This window comes from Ctenopharyngodon idella, chromosome 14, assembly GCF_019924925.1.
Source record: "Ctenopharyngodon idella isolate HZGC_01 chromosome 14, HZGC01, whole genome shotgun sequence".
Classification (NCBI taxonomy): domain Eukaryota; kingdom Metazoa; phylum Chordata; class Actinopteri; order Cypriniformes; family Xenocyprididae; genus Ctenopharyngodon; species Ctenopharyngodon idella.
In genome coordinates this window covers 15,102,035-15,124,632 of record NC_067233.1, presented here as the reverse complement: position 1 = coordinate 15,124,632, position 22,598 = coordinate 15,102,035, and the positions used below count along the sequence as shown (strand labels likewise).

General features: G+C 36.9%; 1 protein-coding gene across 2 annotated transcripts in view; it reads left to right on the top strand.

Annotated features, from left to right (window-relative positions):
- Nucleotides 1–21,879, top strand: part of macrod1 (mono-ADP ribosylhydrolase 1) — a 71,563-nt gene extending 49,684 nt beyond the window's left edge. Inside the window, exons 5-10 of one of the 2 annotated variants that reach the window (XM_051918284.1) lie at nt 5,443–5,559; nt 12,813–12,934; nt 14,690–14,720; nt 17,107–17,180; nt 19,824–19,905; nt 21,583–21,879. In XM_051918284.1, coding sequence (XP_051774244.1) covers nt 5,443–5,559; nt 12,813–12,934; nt 14,690–14,720; nt 17,107–17,180; nt 19,824–19,905; nt 21,583–21,608 — 452 coding nt within the window. In that variant the 3' untranslated portion in view covers nt 21,609–21,879. The remainder of the gene's footprint in view (nt 1–5,442; nt 5,560–12,812; nt 12,935–14,689; nt 14,721–17,106; nt 17,181–19,823; nt 19,906–21,582) is intronic. The other variant, XM_051918285.1, reaches the window with a different exon arrangement.
- The last annotated feature ends 719 nt before the right edge of the window (nt 21,880–22,598 follow it).

Here is a 22,598-nt window from a genome sequence, read left to right as displayed (position 1 = left end):
GCCCTACCCCATCACCTCTTCTCCTCACTCCCTAACACTCAAACACCTCTTTTCTCTCTATTTCTGTCGCCAGTACGCAAACACATCAGCTTCCTCAGGCTCACACTCTCTCCCTCTCTTTTTGTTGGCTCCACTCCTGAGGTTTGTTAAGGCAAACCTGGGTGATAATTAGGCAGGGACAAACTATACATCAGGGAGGACACAGCCTCAGAGCATTGCATGCAGAGAGAGATGTGGGGTGAGTCTCTGCCTGCTGGTGTTTAAAGCAGGAAAAGCACTAAAGCTGAGAGGGCAAAAACAAGAGGATGTGTTTAAAACAACAGAAGAAAGAATAAAGAAAAGCATGGTTGAGTTAAGACGTGTCGTATAGTGGTATATAATTTGTTCCGGATATTGTTTTTCAAACTCTAGCACCATCTATTCTCAGTCAGCATTGCAAAAATCTATTATGTATTTTGGTCTTTTCTTTTTTTCAGTAATAATATAAAAATTCTTAAAACAAAATGTTCTTAGAGCAATATTACAAGACTAGAATAGAAAATTTTTATTTTATAACAAGAAGAAAAAAATCTATTTTCCAGTGAAGTTAAATAAGCCTAAATTCAAGAAAGTCTCTGAAAACTAGTTTTAAGGATCAAAACAATAATATAGCATAATATAATATGATAATGTGTATGATAAGGCTGGTTTTCTGAGAATATGTCTTGAATTAGGCTTATTTTTCTTACCACATTTTGTCTTTATTCTTTGTCTTTTTTTCTTTATTCTTTAAATACATTGCTGCTGTGGTAAGAATTTTTTATATATATATTTTTATATATATATATATATATATATATATATATATTTACAAGAATCTATGAATGGATCATTATTACAGTGATTATTATGTTTCTAGCATGTTATATGTTTGGCAACGGTTCTTTTAACCTTTAAAGATGGAGTGTGTAGCTTTTCATTTCTTAAACAACCATGTAGGAAGACACATCATGGCCATATTCCAGGATGACAATATCAAGATTCACCAGGGTTAAAATTGTGAAAGAACGGTTCAGAGAGCATGAAGAATCATTTTCACACATGAATTGCCACCTCTGAGTCCAGACCTTAATTTCATTGAAAGTCTTTGGGATGTGCTGGAGTAGACTTTACAGAGTGCTCACCTCTTGCATTGTCAATACAAGATCTTGACCAAAAATTGATGCACCTCTTGAAGGAGATAACATCACAACATTTATTTCCATCGAGAGGTGCATCATTTTTTGGTCAAGATCTTGTATTGACAATGCAAGAGGTGAGCAATCTGTAAAGTCTCCTCCAGCACATCCAAAAACTTACACTGAGGTTAAGGTCAGTGCCAATTCATGTGTGAAAATGATTCTTCATGCTCCCTCCCAACAATTCTTTCACAATTTGAGTCTGATGAATCTTGACATTGTCATCCTGGAATATGGCCATGATACATCTTAATACATGGTTGTTTAAGAAATGAAAAGCTACACACTCCATCTTTTAGGGTTAAAAGAACCGTTGCCAAACATATAATATGCTAGAAAAATAATAATCAATGTAATAATGATCCATCCATCAACTCTTAAATATTTGCCTATTAAAATCCAAACAGCGACTTTTTTTTTTTTTTTTTTTTTGGCCGAGGTGTGTGTGTGTGTGTGTGTGTGTGTGTGTGTGTGTGTGTGTGTATATATATATATATATATATATATATATTAGTGCTGTCAGTTGATTTAAAAAAAAAAATGTCTGTAATTAATTGCGATTAATCATCAAAACATTGGAGTTTGTAATATTTTATATTGTACTAATTTCACAGTTACTCTCTAATGTTGAAACGACTTAAAGAATTTTAAGTATTGAAACTTAAAGAATTTAAAAGTATTTTAAATATGTTTAATGGCATCTTTTTATGAATGAAGGCCAGTATCACCGATACTAATACTGGTACTGATGTCTCTATGAAATTAATTTCTTTTAAACAATTATGGACATTCAACATACATTACAGTATAACTGAATGCTATCAATTTCATTTATTAGGCTTTAAAAAAATAACAACTTTTAATTCAAGTGAACTTAAAACAATCTTCACATAAACCCATTATAATAAATGTCATATTTACCTGTGACAATTTACCTGTGTGTTAATATTTTCACTGGAAAACAAGACAAAAAAAAAAAAAAGATCAAATTAATAAAAAATGTTCTTTACTGTGTACTAGACAGGAAGTCAAAGGAAGAAACATATGGAAAAAGAAGTGAGTAAGGAAATAGGAAAAGAGAGGCTGCGAGTGAGTGATGAAAATAATTCATGCTGGATTTCCTAGTTTCACGGTCAGATGGATCATACTTGGAAATGGCATGTATAACTATAGGCGATCAAAATTTTCTGTTCATTACAGTAGGAGACATCAGTCCTGAAGCTCAGAGCTGAGAAAGCTCCAGATTGTACAAAAGGACACAGTGACATTAGAGTCTCTTTGGGGGTTTTGTTGTGTTTGTGGTGTAACGTTGCATTTTTGGCATGTGGCTCCCTTTTAAAACTCATTATAGTCTGTTTGTGAAATTTCTTTACACTTTTTAGCAACCTGGAAAGCTACACATGGATAAGTATTGATTGATTGTTTTATTTTTTGAGTGAAAATGTGTGTGCTCTGTTCTCCACTTGGCACTGAGTGGAATGTTGGTATTCTGGTTGAAAACCCAGAACGGCGGGCAAGTGTTTAGAGAGAGATGGTGCTTTGGTGTCGAGGGATTTGTGACATGGGCAAGCAGATGTGCCAGATCCAATCAAATGCTCTTACTAATGGCTGCCATGGTGACCAGCTCAGCCAATAAGGGGGTGTGTTTCGATAACATTTGCTGACCAGTCCAGGCCAAACTGATTTGATGGAAAATTGAGAACAATTGTTAATGAATGCTTTTGTATACAGAAATGTTGTGTGTGCGTAGCAGATGCATGCACGTTTGTGTGCATTTAGTAGGGTGTTGCGTGGGATTACATGCGAGGGGCACATATGAAAGAGGGCTGAAAAAAAACTGTGTATGCAATATAGGAAAATATTATATGTTTTTTTCCATGTCACAAACCCTGTCAGGTAAGCAAAAGCCAATTAGCACCTGCTAACAAGATGTCTGTGTAATATAAAAAGTGTGTGTGCATGCATGTTGCAATTACACAGGAAGGCAAGCTATTCCCAACAGGCGTACCTCGTCACCACATTCGCATCTTTTCCCCTATTCCTTCCTCTCATCCTCCTTTCCTCCGCTCTAAAGCCCTGAGTACAACTTCCCTCCATCTGTCCCTCCATCTCTCCATTTTTTTCCTCATCTTTCTCTCCACTTCACTCTCTTTATGGTGTTTCTCAGTATATATTCCCTATCTTTCTATCTTTTTATCACTCTATCTCTGGCTCCTGCAGATTCTGAGCACATATCAGCTAAAGTGCCAGGGTGCTGAAAACCCTTGAGTAAAACTGTTATGGCCCTTAAATTGCTGCCCTCAGTGCTATGAGAAATCAGATTTTTCCTCTGTCCTCAAATGATAAATGGGGGTTGGGTTTGTCAGCATTAAAGTGGGGTAAGATGTGTCACTGGGTAAGCTGTGTCACCCCCAAACTGCACAACTTTTATCATGTGACAATTTTTAGAAATGGCCCATCATATACAGCTGCCTGCGTTTGAGAGGTGGCAGGTGGTTGGGTAACACTTTATTATTAGATCTCATTTGTTAACATTAGTTAATGCGTTAACTAACATGAACTAACAATGAGCTATATATATAATTTTTTTTACAGCATAGATTAATCTTTGTTAATGTTAGTTAATAAAAATGTTATGTTATGAATGGGCCATTGAATCATTGGTTCACCAGATTGATTTACTCAAAACACAGATTGATTCAGAAAAGAAACTCTGGTGTATGTTGCTCGGAGATGCACAATCGTTCTGCTATGGCTTTTTTTAGGTAATATTTTCATTGGCAAAATTAAGCAAAAGCAGACAATATTGTGTCTAAAATAAAACACAATATATTAACTTCTTATTTATTGAACTGTTGTATAAAATCAATATCACATTTGCACTTATGCTATTTGGGACAAAAATAGCACTCATGTGATATTGCGCTTTTTACTTGTGTGATATTGCTTAACTATATTATGACATACACCAGTCAGGCATAACATTATGACCACTGATAAGTGAAGAACACTGATTATCTCTTCATCACAGCACCTGTTAGTGGGTGGGATATATTAGGAAACAAGCGAACATTGTTGATGTGATATAAGCAGGAAAAATGGGCAAGGGTAAGGATTTGAGTGAGTTTGACAAGGGCCAAATTGTGATGGCTAGACAACTAAGTCAGAGCATCTCCAAAACTGCAGCTCTTGTGGGGTGTTCACCATCTGCAGTGGTCAGTATCTGTCAAAAGTGGTCCAAGGAAGGAACAGTGGTGAACCGGCGACAGGGTCATGGGCGGCCAAGGCTAACTGATGCATGTGGGGAGTGAAGGCTGGCCCATGTGGTCTGATCTAACAGACGAGCTACTGTAGCTCAAATTGCTCAAGAAGTTAATGCTGGTTCTGATAGAAAGGTGTCAGAATACTCAGTGCATCGCATTTTGTTGCGTATGGGACTGCATAGCCGCAGACCAGTCTGGGTGACCATGCTGACCCCTGTCCACCACCGAAAGAGCCAACAGAGTGGGCACTTGAGCATCAGAACTGGACCACAGAGCAATGGAAGAAGGTGACCTGGTCTGAGGAATCACATTTTCTTTCACATCACGTGGATGGCCGGGTGCGCGTGCGTCGCTTACCTGGGAAACACATGGCACCAGGATGCACTATGGGAAGAAGGCAAGCCGGCGGAGGCAGTGTGATGCTTTGGGCAATGTTCTGCTGGGAAACCTTGGGTCCTGCCATCCATGTGGATGTTACTTTGACACATACCACCTACCTAAGCATTGTTGCAGACCATGTACACCCTTTCATGGAAACTGTATTGCCATGGTTTGAGGAGCATAACGAGTTTGATGTGTTGACTTGGCCTCCAAATTCCCCAGATCTCAATCCATTTGAGCATCTGTGGGATGTGCTGAACAAACAAGTTCGATCCATGGAGCACGTTAAATGCGTTAATAATTTTAACACATTATTTTTCCCATAACTAATTCATTAAGTACATCAACAGACCTAATATAAATGTCTCTCAGTATTTCTTTAAAATTAATGTTTTAATTCATTTAAATAAATGTAATAATCTTACTGCACTACTTTATCTGTATCTGTTTAAAAATGTTCAGAATGCTAGATCTATTCATAGCTGACATAACTATTGTGCATGTATGTGTATACTGTATATAATATGAATATATATGTGTGTGTGTGTGTGTGTGTGTGTGTGTATATATTCCCCCTTCAGTGGATGGTGCCATTCATCGTGGGGCTGGTCCTCTGTTGAGGAAGGAATGTGCCACTCTAAATGGCTGCGAAACGGGGGAGGCCAAGATCACTGGAGCCTACGGTCTGCCTGCAAAATGTGAGTCGTTCATGAAACACACTGATCATCATACAAATGCCATATAAACATCAGTCTGAAATGGTTCGAGCTCTTTAGTGTAGGATGATGAATTCAGAATCATTTTTTAGAATTAAACAGGAGCATTTCTTCCAGTATGCCAAATGGATAAGGCGAAGAGCAAACCTTGCTCGTGTTTACGCTTGATCGAATCAAAGTCAGCGCAGTACTTTTGTAGAAACTAAATTACTCTTGATAAATGTCATAAAGTGAATTTTTTTGCATGGATTTTCATTTCCCGTCTAAGCAGGTGTTGTGCAACCTCTCTAGCAAAATGTCAAACGGTTGCGTACATGTTGCACGCCGCCGTATGAATAAATGAATAAACCATCAACACAAACCTTTTTGCCTATCACTCTCCCTCCCTCCCCCATCCATCTCCCTCCCTCTCTTTCACTCTTCTAAAGAGTGTTCAGTAATTATGTAGTCAGACAGTGTTTACAGAAGCAAGCACACTTTAATTTATTCGCACACTTAGCAGTAATTTCCTTGTCTAATTTATGATCCCCTCTATCGTACCTTGCTGTTCAGAGACAGAGATGCACACGCTGCTGATTCTCCAGCCACCCCCAACACACACACACACACACACACACACAGATACACATCAGTGATTTGCCTCACACTTCAGGCTATGCTCTCTGTTAGATTTTTAAGTCTTTAGTTGATTTTTCTCTCCAACTTTTTGTTTTTCCTTCTCGTCTCTTTCTCTCTTTGTACTGTACCGAACTGCGGGGAGTAAAACAGTAAATATCAGCAGTAATTATAGGACTGAAATTAGTGTCTGTGTCTGACTACGTGCACCGCACACAGATTATAAGTTATGTACGAACAGGTGTTTGGACTATTTGTGATTTGTGAGCTGTTAAAATATAAAATTTTCAGGGTTCTGTCTGTGGGTAGAGAGCATCATGGCGTAGAGAGCATTCCCCCCAACCCTGAAATTTCTCTGAAATTTGTCTATGCAAAACTTGGGTGTCAGGTAACTCCTTCAGTGTAAATCTATGCTATTTCTTCACCTATTATATCATCCACTAAGTTGTGAAGGCTCTGATTGTTTGAAAAAATAATAGCAAAACTCTCCTCAACATGCTAGAAGATTTAAGATGTCAGTCATGTCCGTAGAAAAACTAGTAAAGTGCAAATGTTTAATGCTTAAAGCTGAAGTATGTAAGTTTTTTCGGTATTTAAAAACTTTTTTCTATCCTATCTTAATATGCAGAAACAACTATAAGTAAGCTATTCATAGGTTATTTTCCTTGAAAACTGTAAACATTATATCTCTGTGGTGCTAAAAAATTCCCCTGTTGTTTCGAGCGACCCGTCTAGTCGCGCACAACAATACTGACTCGACCAATGGCGTGAGTTGGGGCGGTGCCATCAGTTTGTTCAATCAACGACTGATGTGGGCGTATTTGGAAAACAAGAATTGTTTTTGCAGTTCCGTTCGGTGGTGGAGAAATTGCATACTTCAGCTTGAACCTCAAGTATGTGATAGTAATAGAAAGCATCTATAATTACAGGCTAAAGCCCCTAAATAAAATCTGAGATTTGTGTGTTTGTATAGAGTATTGTCATGTTTTGACTGCCTGAGCTGCAGTTTGCACATGTGCTCGCACATCTGTTGCTTGTTGAATGAGGATAGGGGAGTGAATGTTTGTGTCTTATAGTAAAACAAAAGTATAGTAATAATACATACTCTGCCAGGGTTGAGGGGGTGAACTAGAAACCCAGTGGATCTCATTGGTGCATGAAAGGCAGAATGTGCTACTCTTGTCAGTCCCTAAGTCCACCTGTGTACCAATGCAGCCTTGACTAGGGACGCAACCATACAAAACAACCATTGCTAGGGGGGAGAAAGAGAAGAGAGAAGCATATTTATCAATACACACACATACACATACTCTCTCTGAGCCTTCATTTCCCTCTGTGGCCAATTAACACTAATTAAAATCCACACAGGCCAATCGAACACCCACCCTTCTCTCCTGTTATTTAACTAATCCCTTTTTCTCTCTCTCTCCCTCTCTCTCCCCTCATCCGTCTTTTGCTCATAGACTGGATGAATAACAAGGTTCAATTATTTAATTATATTTATTAAACAATCCAATGAAATACACTGTACTTTTACAGTGACCTCAAATTCCAGGCTGTTATCTCAAATCAATTTTAAACTGAAACTTTCTTGAAATCACAGCCTTTTCTTGTCAAAACCAGTCGCATGAAATACAAGGTGAAAGGAGAGAGATCTATTGTACGGTCCGTCGTGCTTGATCGGCTGGTGACTGCGGGTATAACTCGGCTGTCGAGCTGATTTGAATTTGAGAAAAAGGGGGGAAACACAAAAAAGTAAGTTGAACACCTTCAGACCTTTCAGATGATAAGCAGATCTCTTGTACCGTCTTAGCCAGCTGCCTTTTTTAAATCAACGCACCTGCTCCCATGCTGCAGAATGGGGATATTAGTTGTGCACAGTGACTTTTTCTCCAGGGGCATTGGTGGGAGAGACCAGGGCCTCCCTTTGTGCATGAGACAGGAGACTTGGGTTTGGTCTGGATGAGTGAACAGTTAGACTTGGTAGCAGAAAGACAGACAACCTTTCACTGAGAGGGAGGGAGAAGAGGAAAGAGAATGGCGAGCAAGCAGGAGGAAGGCGGGAAGGAGGGAGGAACAAAAAGAGGAGTGATTTAGAGCCTGATAATAGCAAGTTTGGACTAGATTCATCGATACGTTATGGATCTTGTCAGGTTTTGGTTTGGGAGCTGCGTGGGGAGGAAGAGAACAGTATGATTTCTCATGAGCAGATCAGAAAGTTATCGTGAAATAAAATGGTTTAGAAGACAAGCTGAATGATCCAGCATATATTAAAGCAAAAAGCCACAAAAAGTATTGAAATACGGTACATATAATCTTGAAATAAAAAAATGGGTTTATTTAAATATAAAAATGCTATTAATAAGTAATTGTAATTAATAAGGGGGAATAAAATATTAATACAACAAAATGTCATTTATCTCTCTCTTTCTCTCTATAAAATAAAATAAATTTTGTTGTATTATATGTGTGTATATGTATATCTATCTATCTATCTATCTAATCATAATTTATATACAAGTATTGTGTCTGTTCATATGAATGTCAGGTTTCAACACAAAATTAGATATATACATATACAGTATATGTATGTGTGTGTGTGTGTGTGTGTGTGTGTGTGTGTGTGTCATTTATTTATTTATTTTAATATATTCTTTAATCTTGTGTTGAAACCTGACATTCATATAAATAGCGACAATACTTGTCACAATGGACAGATTAAATCCATAAGAACTGTGGCAACGTCTCCAAGACACTTGAAGAAACCAACCTGCAAAACTACAGTACTGTGAAGAGTTTTAGGCACTTGTGTAAAAATGCTGTAAAGTGAGGATGCGTTCAAAAATAGATTTTGTTTGTTATTTAACTTCTGTTAACTAAATCAAATCAATATTTGGTGTGACCTCCCTTGTGTTTAAAACTGCTTCTGTCCTAGGTACACTTGCACATAGTTTTTCGGGTAGCTTTGGTGGTAGGTTTCTTCAAGTGTCTTGGAGACAAATTATATGATATAATATTATATTATATAATATATATATATTATAATTATATATATAATATAACCCTAACTTTTTGACTTTATGAATAACTTTTTGAAGCTGTTTTGACGCGCTGCTCACTTCAACTAGAAACAGTCAAATGGTGCTACCGTTCTGTCTCGCGGTCCGGATGGAAACATGCCGGGGTCTGCCATTTAAGTATCAGTGGTTTAGTTTGTGTAAAACATCTAGTAGCCTATAATTCGTTTGCTGTCTTGCACAACAAAATCTTTACTGTTTAAATTGTGTTCATTGAACTGTTATGAATTTAATTTGTATTGTGATCTAGAACAACTTTGTTATTATTACCTAATCAGAAAAAAAAATAATTATTTGAAGTAACTGAGCGGAAATTGAAAGCATGCATTGCACTGGATGATATAGTGTGATTAATTAAGATAAGGGAGGGGGTTGGGGTTATCACAATACCGGCACAATACCGGCTTAACATCGTGATGTCTGTCAGACATATTATATTGGTCCAACCCATATATATATATATATATATATATATATATAAACTTGTTGTATATATACGCATACACACAAATAAAAAGTATGTGCATGTATGTATGTGTGTGTGTGTATATATATATATATGTGTGTGTGTATGTATGTATATATATATATATATATATATATATATATATATATATATATATATATATATATATATATATATACACACACACACATTATAATTTAAAATTTATTCTAATTTAATAGTTATATGCAAATATATATTATATTTATTGGATTAGGTCAACAGCTTAAATGGTCAATTTCAGAAACAATCTTTTAGCTACAAAGGTCTAAAAGAGCTACATCGTAACTCTGAACTCAGTGGAAAATGTTCATTTCTTCCCCTTGCACACTCTTTTGTAAGCACGCTTGTGTGTGTTTGTCAGGAGCGACAGAGGGAGTTGAGCAGTGCGATATCTAAACCTCCCGGCAGTTTTCTGTAGTTTGCTTTAACCTCCAGCTGCACCTGTGTCTGCGGTGATTATGTCATCCTGTCTCTCTTCCTCTCTTCCTTCTACACCCGCTTTAGCAGTTCATGCTGTGCCACAAACATGACAACATTTTGTGACACTGTATTTCCAGTCAAACATATGCCCACTGTTCTGTTTTTTTTCCCCCTTGTCCATTGTTTTCCTTAGCACTTCATATGCGAGCGTCAGGGTGGTTGTGTATGTGTGTTTGTGTGTGAGTAATGTCTCTGCCTGACTTGATGTATGATGGTGCTGCTGGACTAAACAAACAGAGGTGGATCGATGCTGTAAACACTGCAGAGTGCAGCGGTAAATAAACGCAGCCGGACAGCACGCAGCGCAGAGAGGTGTCGGGGAGGGATGCGGGGGGGTGGGGGGGGTGGATGGATGAGGGAAAGAGGAGTGGGAGTGTAACTGACGGAGGGCTGCTGGACGTCCAAAGGACATGCGGGGCAAAGGGGAGAGATTGAGGATATGCCACAGACGTGACACACAAGGACACAAGACATTGAGAGGACAGATGGATGAATGTTTTAGACAGAAGGTAGACGGAAAAGGAGGACAAGGAAAATGGACCCGCCGTCTGGTTGAGCTGAGTGTCAATGGGAGGAGGAAACAGGAAATTGAGATGAGAGTGTGCAAGATGGAGACAAGCGGGACTTTAGTAATTGAGAAACAGACAGATGGCAGAAATGGGAACAACAAAAAGAAAGTGTCGTTGGTGTATAAGTGAATAAGAGAACTAAACAAAGCTCTAGACATTATTAAAGACACATCAGGGGTTCATCAACTTTCTCTTACAAAAGCATGTAAGTGATGCACTTGATGTATTGACAATTGCCATACAGACAATTTTTATATAATTATATGAATAACAATAATTTTTGACAGACTTAGGAAACATTCAAATAAACATTCGGGTAACACTTTCCAATAAGGTTTCATTAGTTAACATTAGTTAACAATTTTAGGTAACATGAATAAAGAATGAACAATACTTCTGTAGCATTTATTAATATTCACAACATTTACTAATACAATATTAAATTCAAAAGTTGTATTTGTTAACATTAGTTAATGCACTGTGAACTAACATGAACAAACAATGAACAGCTCTATTTTTATTAACTAACATTAGCAAAGATTAATAAATACTGTAACAAATCTATTGCTCAGTGTTAGTTCATGTTTGTTAATACAGTTAACTAATGTTTAACAAATGAACCTTATTATAAAGTGTTACCAACATTTGAATTTTGAATTTTACCAAATTGAATTTTTCAGTTTACTTTAGAACAAATAAAAGCAATAAATTAATTTTAGAACTAGAATAAAATATGATGCTTTCAGCTGTTTCCTGTTATGCTTATGAACATGTACCATAGAATCTGCCAACAATTACTAGTTATTACAGTAATCAATGCTAGAAAAAGTATTGCAAAATCCTGCTAATCCCATATGAATTTACTGTCTTAAACTACTTATTTATAACAATTGCTGTCACTATGGTATTTTGGAAGAAACTGTGGTTTCCATGGTAAACATGGGGTGTAGAAATGATTAAACACTCCCAATGCGTATCACCTCAGCTGGTGACAGCGCCTATCAGTACAGCAGTTACTGTGAAGAGATATTTTGATGCTGTGGAGTAATATATCATCATATGTCATCAGAAGAAACAAGCCAAAAGACCCTTCCAATAACAATCAGTTATTTCTATAAGTCAGCCACACTGTATTACAAAGGCCAAGTTCTGCCAAGGCCAATATCACTGATACTGATATACCGATATACCGACAATACCACTATTGAGTGGAACATTTTTTCCATTTCTGAGGATAAAATGTGTAAATCATAGCCCTTTAATATATTTGAAAGACATTTATTTTACATTTAATAGGACTAAATTCTAAATTATTAATTTTTGTTTACTATAATTCCAGAATATGGTCAAATTTCCCTCTTTTAATGCACTGTAAACCTTTTTTTTTTTTTTTTTTTAATCTCTTAAAGGGATAGTTCACCCAAAAACACCCCTCAAGTTGTTCCAAACCTGTATAAATTGTTCTGCTGAACACAATGAAAGATATTTGGAAGAATGTTAGTAAACAAGCAGATCTCGCCCCTCATTGACTACTATAGTATTTATATTTACTTCTATGGTAGTCAATGGGGGGGCGAGATCTGCTTGGTTATAAAAGTTTTTCCAAATATCTTCCTTGGTATACAGCAAAACAAAGAAATTTATACAGGTTTGGAACAACTTGAGGGGCAATAAATGATGAAAGAATTTCCATTTTTGTTAAAAAATTTGGGATCAATAAGATTTTTGAAAGAAGTCTCTTATGCTCACCAAGATACTTCTGATAAATTTATTGTGCCATTGCTTAATGAAAGCATTAATTTCTTAGGGGGGAAAAAATCTGACTGATCCCAAACTTTTGAATGATAGCGTATCATGAGCATATTTGTGTTTTAGGAACATGGATAGATGAACGCGAGGGATCCAGACAGAAAATTGTTATGAAACACATTCACATATTTTTGTATGACTTCTCTCTGTCTTTGGCTGTATCTCTGTATTTCACAGATGTTATTCACACCGTGGGGCCGATAGTCCACGGTTCAGTGGGGGAGAGAGAGGAACAAGCGCTGAGAAACTGTTATTATAACTGTCTGCACACAGCAACTAAGAACCACCTGCGGACTGTGGTGAGGGTCTCACCACACACACATACTCATTACATATTCAGAACTTCATGTCTTGGCAGCAATATAACTACTTGTATGCAATTTTTATGGCCTACCGCAGTCTCGATCCTAACACGTTGCATGCACATAAACTCAGGTACATACCGTTAACATGTTAAACTCTCAACCTGTATCACTCACACCTCACGGCTGCGTCACAGTATGAGAATCATAATGCCAGCAGTCCTGTCATAACACAGCACATAACTCGCACTCCACCGGTGCCCTAAAATTTTTTATACGAATCTACTAAAACAGTTGAGAGCCGTTTCAGCTTTATTTCTTTCAGAGAATGATTTATTGAAGACAGGTTACTGCATATATAAAAGATTTTAACACAGTGCACCAGCTAGGATAAAAATACACACAGGCACAGCTGAGATCTATTGTTAAGGTTTTCGAGAAGGAGCAAGTAATCGTTGCAGCATCATAATGTCTTATGGGGTCTTCCTGTTTATCTTTATGTAACTGGTGTTTGCTGTGGAAAAGTTGTAAGTGAAGTAGTATTATTAGTTCATCTAAAAAATAAAATTTCACTCATCCTTTATTCACCCTTATGTCATTCCCAGTGTTATTTATATTACTTATATTATTTTTATATTTATATTATAGTGTTTATTACTATTTAGACTTTCTATTTTCATTTTTTTTTTTTTTTTTTTTAGTAATTTTATGTGCTCTTGTCATTTTTATTAATGTATTTTTATAAATATTTCTACATATCTTTAGATACTTTTATTTGTTTTAGTAATTTTAGTACTTCAATTAATTTTTTTATGAATTTTTATTTCAGTTAGTTGCCAAGCCAACATTTCTTATTTTAGTTTCATTTTTCATCTATATTTATATTTTATTTCAGCTTTACTGCCATTACCAAAAACAAAAAACGTTATTGTTGCAGTCAGTGACAACACTAGTCATTTTAACCCATAATTTTTCCATGGAACATAAAAGTTGTTGTCGTGCTAAATAATCTGGTTGCTCTTCCTCTATAAAAGTGCATGGAGACCGATGATAATTTGGCAAAAAATGACCATAAAAGTGTCATTAAAAGTAATCCATTATAAGTATCATTACTAGTCTTCTGATAGCTTTGAAATAGAATGCAACAAACACAAAAGTCTTATTTTATTTTTTTGCTGAACATCCCCCATCTCCATTCTCTTATATTGTATGGAAAAGTGGCAGCTAGGACGTTCAACAGTATAGCTCCTTTTGTCTTACATGAAAGTAACAAATTAATTCAAGGTTTAGAAGAACATGAGGGTGAGTAAATGACAGAATTTTCATTCCCTTAATTGATTTCAAAGAACTATATCCATACCTGCTGGGGTTTGCAAGACATTCCTTAGCAGAATTTGCCTTTTAAAGCAGCAACAGTTGACTGTGACTCGGTCCATTTGCTTTAAAGTAAAGCTTTTGTTTTTAAGGTCCTTAATTCTGGGGCACAAGTGGCTCGTTGTCATTAGTAATGGATTGTATCTTTAATGGGTTGTAATTAATCAATTTACATTCACCCTCCCTTGTAAAAGCTGTTTTTGTTGTGGTTTTGTACTAATAGGTCCAACAGTAAGTGCTTTGTAAACCTTAATTTCTTAATACAACACATTTATTTAGAGAAGCATTTAGTAGTTCGTAGATAAGAAAACATTTTTTCACACTTTTAATTATATAACATTCAAGTCGTTATTTCTTTTTATGTCTCTTGATGTCTAGGCATTCCCCTGCATCTCTACTGGGGTATACGGTAGGTGCAAATCACAGCGCTTTTTCTTAATCAATGTTTACATTTCATCTTTAATTGTTTTGTCTTACATCAATTATTTATATTTATATGTCCTTTGTATTCATAGTCTATAAATGACTGTGTGTAATTGATTACAGGTTGGTTGATTTAGTTTTTAATAGACTCATTTATTATTAAAACCAGTAATCATTCATTAACCGCATTTATGTGCTAACATCAATAGTATCTAACCTAATCAATGGTACGTTTATGAACCTCGGCTATGATGTGACCTCTGTGCTCATGCATGTGTACTTATTTGTGGTTGTTTATTTAGTAGGAACCTCATTTTAGGAATTCCGAGAGTGGATATCACTTGCAGTGGTATGGGGGATTTCCAGATTAAGGGTGGGATTAGACGGTCAGATTAGGAGAGATTAGGTGCAAGAACATGTCACTGTGACTATAATCCCCCTTCTTAACTATACGTGTTGAGATTAAACTTGAAAATGAACCCAGCATACAGCTTCAGTTTGAAAACAACCACCATCTGTAAATCGTTTTCAAGTCTTCATGCAGAAAATATGGTGCTGGGCATCGGCAGAATTGTGCCGAAGTGCTGACAAGGTGTGAACGTGTTGATGTCTGACGCCTCTCGGTTAATCATACAAATTTCATCACTACAATCAAAGTAATGTGTGTGTCCGTGATAATATCAGGTTGTGTTGCTCTGTTGGATTTACTTTGCGTTAGGGCTGTCAGTTTAATGCATCAATTGAGTGTGATTAATTATAAAGAAAATAACGCAATAAAATAACATGAGACGCTGACAAAATGGCAAGATGCAATGGCCAAAGACATCTGTCTGCAGGTGTATAGACCAACATTTAAAGCTGCAGTCCGTAACTTTTTTTGGTTAAAAACGATCCAAAACTAATTTTTGAGCAAGTACATAACCAGCCAGTGTTCAAAACTTTCTCCTTACCTTAGCCCAATTCACAACAGTAAGCTTGTAATAATGTTTTATAATAAAATCGGTACTGGTAGGTTTCCGCGGGAAATTCAAGCATGCAGCCGTTCGTCTTTGCGTCATTTCGTCAAAAAGAAAAAAGGAAAAGGAGTCCCAGCTAGTAGGCTATATGGCATGTAAGGATGCTGCAGGTAGCAGATCATTTATAGGATTTTTTTCACAGCAGCTGCAATAATTAAACCTATCATTTTGATGGCGGATTGTAATCCAGAAAGGTCCAAATGACAATCATCAGTGATAACTGGAGATTCACCCGTAGTCAAAAGCAAAAGATTTAGGACAGCGGAGTGGCTACAGAAATTGAAATCTACAGGTAACACTAAAGGCAGGAACACACCAAGCCGATGCTGATGAACTAGTGGCGACGAAAGCAAACTGTGGGGTTGGCTCACGTCGGCAGCGTCTGGGTCCAAAGTTGCCCTGATACACCAAACCGACGCTGGACAGCCGACGGCCAAGTAGCATGTCCATTCTGCACCTGCGTAAGATGAAATGCCTTTCCGTACCAGCAGGTGGCAGTAGCTGAACAGCCAATCAGAATGATCAGATGGCCCGATGGACCGACGAGCTCCGATGCCGATTCTACATGTTGAATCGGCCGGAAAAAAGCAGACGAGGACCAACTTCAGCCTGACTGCCTGACGAACAAAAACTGCCCGACGGCCGACCGTCGGCTTGGTGTGTTTCTGCCTTAATACACACTAAATACACATAGTCACACAATTCTGATGTTGTTAACATTAACAATTTGAGAACAAAGTATAACAATAATAATAATTTGCACGGTTTGACGTGATCCGAGCTAAGCGATCGTTAGATTGTATCTCCACTGGCAGCGCGATTTATTGTAATGCTTTTTTCTTAGTTGGTCAGAACAAAAGTAGCAGATTTTTAACTTACTTGTTCAGATGACGTTTTCCGTTAAAAATTCTTAATTTGGTCATACTTCAAGACTACAATCTGTGATTCCAAAGTACAGTATCCACACTGATGTGACTGAGAGCAAACGTTAAATTCATCCGCGCTGAGGAGCCGTGCCGATGCACAACCCACGTAAAGATAATAATTCTGCATATAACTGCAATTGCAGGTTTCAAACAGAGATGGCGACAAAGAGGCAAAACTTACAGACTGCAGCTTTAAAATATATGAAAAAAAATATTTTCATCCTTTTGTACTGTTTATTTATTGCTTTCATCTGCCACAATAATGAAAAAGTCTTTGAATAATCATGTTTGGATACAGTTGTGATTATTTTAATCAGTCAATCAGCATATTGCAATTTTAATTCTTTTTAATAGTCGTAATTTAAACATTTGATTGAAAGCCCTGTTGTAAATCTGATGTGTATTGTGTTGGATGATGTGTGTGGTGCAGGATACCCGCCTGATCAAGCAGTCAAAGTTGCCCTGAGAACAGTGAGAGAATACCTGGAGCAAAATCACGAGAAGGTGTGTATGTGTGTGTGTCTGTGCCATTTCCCTATTGGTGTTCTTTTCTTGCCATTGTTGTTATTGTTCGATGAGGAACACGCCGTGGCAAACAGATGGTGGCTGCATAGGGACTTACTTTTCTGAGTCAGCATACACACACACACACACACACATATATAACCTCACAGTTTTAATTGGTTCCTAGCGGAGCTTATAGGCTTTGCAGAACAGCACAAATACAAAAAAAATAAAAAATTCCACAAATGCATTGACACAACCGCTGGTCCCTGTGAGTTAATGTGAGTCCAGAGTAAATTTAACAGGAAATGAGCCATCAGGATGTCTTTGACAAAACTTCTGCTCAACCCATACTGCGGAAACTCTCTCTCTTTCGCTCGCTCTCGCTTCTTCCTGGTCACATCTGTGTCTCTTTTCCCCTTCTCTCATCTCTCACTGATCTTTCTCTCCTGTCCTGAGCTTTCATCTCACTCTGCACTGCGTGCTTAGTCGCTCTCGCATTCTTTTATGCTACAGACATACAAAATGACAGAGACACTCTAATTACGGCAGACTAATTAACCAGCGCTTTGCTGCTTGCTAACCCCTTCACTTTCCATACGTGCCGAGAGAATAGTAGAGAATGGAAGAGAGAGGGTACTTTTATTGTTTTGATTTTTTTAATCTATTTTTTATTATATTTATATTTTTATTATTTTTAAAATTGCATAATGTGTATTTAAGCATTTTCTTTGAGCAGGTAAAAAATATTTGGATGAGAAAATAATCAACAGTACTTAAAATTAAAATTACACTTTATTTCAAGGTGTCTGTGTTACAGTATAATTATATATTTAGGTAATGAGTAATATTAATTAACTAAATGTACTTACTATAGGGTTAGGATTAGGGTTTGGTTTACGGTTAGTTGCATATAATTTATAGTTATTGCTACAGTAACTACATGTAACATAGGTAACAAGGACACTGTAAAATAAAGTGTAAAAAAACATGTCTAAATATAAAAGGCCTTGGTTTTTAAAAGTGAATGTGAGAAAAAATAATGACAAAAGGTCACATAAAAGAAGGCAGTGCCGCCACATCACTGTGATTGGCTGATTACTCTGTCAATATGATAACGCCCACCTATTATAAACGCAGCGGGTCTGAAAATCGACATGAATGCATCAGGCCGGTGGAAGTGGGTGGACTAATTAATTACAGACTGGTCAACTTGCCCTCTTGGACCACTCATGTCTAAATCAAATTTAACTTGAAATGATGAAATGTGAGTGAGCCGGTTTTTAGTAAACACTTAACTTAGTTAAATTAAATGTGCTCCTCAATGTCCGCAACCTTCATGGCATCTGCAGTGTTTACTGAGGATTTGTTGACTCGTAGGTCCAAAAGAAGGCTACTATTAATAATAAAAATAGCCCAAAACAGTTAGTAGTAACAAATAAAAGCTACGCAAAATTATGCACCTGAAACATTTCTTAGAAAATTTAAAAGATGTTGATATGATTTGGTTTTACATAAGTAATATGGTAATATAAACAAACAAAAATAATATGCTAATATTTTCTAGTTGATAGTGTATGGTAAATGGTTTGCCATGTGCTTTTAACCCAGAAACCATGTAAACATCAAATGGAAAACTTAACCTCCTCTTTTTCTGCAGTTCACTACATATGTGCATGTTAATAATATTACAAATGCTTTGGCAATGTAAAGCTTCATTTTGAATCTGAATCAGACAGACAAAGCGACACAAGAAAAGTGAGCCAGAGAGAGAGACATTTGGCAAAGTGGAATGAAAAAAGACAATGCTAGGCAGCAAAGAGAGAAAAATGAGAGTGAGAGAGATTTCAATGGCAGAGTAGGAGTGCTAGCTGGATGCAATGATGTGTTACAGGAACATGATTAGAAGCAGGAACAGCCCACCTGCCCTCACCACTGTTGTCATGGAGATGGAGGTTCTAGGATGCTGGCACGGATCTCAATGTATTCATTTTATGTTGTTGCTTGCCATGAAGCATTTGGGACTGGTGCTGGTGTTCTGTCAAGGACAGTTAGGTCATTGGCACTGTGCCTCTCTGGCTAGAAGGACTCAGACATTAGAATATGCTAACTGATAGCTCCCAAGTGGTCTTTTTCAGCAGACCCTCTCTTCACACAAAACCGAAAGGCTACAAAGTCAAAAATCTGTGAAGAGGATAAATTATTATTATTTTTTTAATTAATATTAGTTATATGGAATATTCAAAGTTAAATTAATTCCACAGAAAGTAATTTTGTCGCACATCTCAGTTTGTAAGAACAAACAAAAACTCCTTCACACAAATGGACTTGCAGTGGAAGATAAAGAGTTTCTTTTATTTTCTCTGGGAATCAACAACTATTTTCTTTATTTTATTCTTTAACTCCATTCACAAGAATTCCTGCTATAGCTTTAGAGGGTGTAGTAAGAATAAAGCAGTATATTTGTTTCATTTGGCTGAAGATCATTTGTGATATATTACGGCTATGTTCTTCTGAGTTGTGTCTGTGTGGTTCTGTCTGCTTCTGCTGTGCAGTAGCAAAATCAGCACAAAAGTGATATTCTCTGTGGTCATTTATTTTTTATTTCTCGTCTCTTTTTCTGCTGTTTTTATCTGCTGTCAGCTGGACCGGGTCATCTTCTGTGTGTTTCTGAAGTCTGACAAAGATCTCTATGAAACAATGTTGTCTGCATACTTCCCAGAAGGTCTGTTACACACACACACACACAATGGGTTTCTGTTTTATGGGGACTTTACATAGACATGATGATTTTTATACTGTACAAACTGTATATTCTATCCCATAACCCTGCCGCTAAACATAGCCTTCACATAAAACTTCCTGCATTTTTACATTTTCAAAAAACATTCTGTATGATTTATAAACTGTTTTCCTCATGAGGACCAAAAAATGTCCCCACAAGGTCAAAAATTACTGGTATTACTATCTTTGTGGGGACATTGTCCCCACAAGTTGGGTTTACCAGGACCACACACATACACACCTACCTATGCTTAAAGGGTTAGTTCACCCAAAAATGAAAATTACCCCATAATTTACTCACCCTAAAGCCATCCTAGGTGTATATAACTTTCTTTTTTCAGCCAAACACAATCAGAGTTATATTAAAAATATCCTGGCTCGTCCAAGCTTTAAAATGGGAGTGAATGGAGGGACGAGATTTTGAAGTCCAAATAAAACACACTCCACTTGGCTCCGGGGGGTTAATAAAGGCCTTCTGAAGTGAATCGATGCGTTTATGTAAGACATCCTTATTTAAAACTTTATAAAGTAAAATAACGAGCTTTTAGCGTGACAGCCATACGCATTTGACTTGAGTCCAAAAAGCGTTAACTTCTGTGACGTAGTACACAATGACATGATGTACTACGCGTTATAACGTAGGACATAGCGTAGTATGTCATGGTGTAGCGTAGAACATCATTGATTCGCTCCAGAAGGCCTTTATTAACCCCCCGGAGCTGTGTGGAGAATGTTTTATAAACAATGGATGCACCCTCCAGTCACTCCCATTATAAAGCTTGGATGAGCCAGGATATTTTTAATATAACTCTGATTGTGTTTGGCACCTAGGATGGCTTGAGGGTGAGTAAATTATGGGGTAATTTTCATTTTTCAGTGAACTATCCCTTTAAGGGCTTTTAAAGTGACTTCATCCAAACATTATTCTTTACTGTGCCTTTTTCATTTTGTTTTAACATTGATTTGATTTCCTTAGGAGTTAGCTGACATTTACAATTATTAAATTTCATAATGACCCTTGATTATATTAATTCTTTCTAAACAAAGATTACCCAGTTTACATATACATTTCAAAAATCTGAAGTATTTTTCACCTTAAATCCTTCCATCAGTCCCTCCCTCAGTGAGAGGACAGGTAATTGTTATTCCTGACTGTGACGCCAGTGTATTTATGTTTGTTTTTTTCTGTGTTCTGGGACACAGAGTACAAACTAGTGCAGTTTAAAGTAATTCTTATGTGATAGCTTTACGCGTGTAGCCTGCACTGATAACAAACTAACACTGACTACATTAGCATTTTTAATAGATGCAGTGTTTACGTTGTTAAAAGAAATTAATTAAAAAGCAGCACACTGACTAATTTAGTATTTCATATTACTAAATTTGATGCCCTTATTAAACATCCCCAAACATATTGACTGGTACTGTGATTTGCACTTTTTTTTTTTAAATGTAACATGTTGCATGACGAACCTTGCTCGAATAATCACAGTTATGACATGATGTTATTGAGTTCTCACACTGCGGCTGAACTCTCCAAGCATTAGTGTTCGTGTAGATGCCTGATGCTGTATATGTGTGTATGTGTGCTCTATTAGACCCTGTTTTTCACCTCCAGGCTCACCGCCAAAGAGCAAATTATGAGAGGATGTCATAGTTGCTGTGGAAACGCCACACAACCTGGTTTTCCGCCACATCACTGTCTCACTTTTACCTGATGCAGCCCCTACAAGCAACAACAGCTGCCTGACACCACCTGATTTATTCATATCACCAAACTAGCGCTACATGGATTTCTGTGATTGGTATCAGCTTCAAGTTAGCAGTCATACTGCTATTGGATTTGTGTTAATATTGATAACAATGTATGCTTATAAGTGGTAGATCACACAAAAATTAAAATGCTGTCACTTAATCACCCTCATGTATCAATTTCTTCCTTATGTGTGTTTTTTTTTTCTGTCTATACAGTAGAAATCAGTATCTTCTTTTTGTGTTCAGCAGAAGAAATAAATGTGTGTGTGTGTGTGTGTTTGGAAAGACATGAGGGTGAGTAAATGATTACTGAATTGCCATTTTTAGGTGAAACACAAAAACAGCTTTATATGTAAGCAATAAGGTACTCGAGGCTGTGCTGTATCGTGAATAGGCTGAAGGGCGTTGTTAGGCACTCGTGCCTGCAACCCCTTCAGCCGTGACTTATTCACGATACAGCATTAGCCTTGAGTACCTTATTGCTTTTATAAAAAGGTTACCACACAATACAAATATTAAAGCCAGAAATATGTATCAGTGCAACTTTCATGAAGTAAACTTTTTCTAAAAGCCTTCCTTCCACTGGAAAAAATAGTCCCTGACCGTGAATAGCAACAGAAGTTACATTTTCACGCCATTAGATGGCGGCAAAGACTGTCTTTATGAGTGTGTCAGTCAAGAGCGAAGAATTCTATATTGAAAAGACTGAATTGTTATGAAAACGGAAAAAGACGCAACTGACAAATGCTTTGACTAGCACTGTCAGTCACGGGAAAACCCCTTAACTGTTAAAGGGACAAGATAATACATCGGACATTTAAACAGATTTTTTATTATGAACATAGGACTAAATCTGAATGCAGGTAATAAACTCGCTCA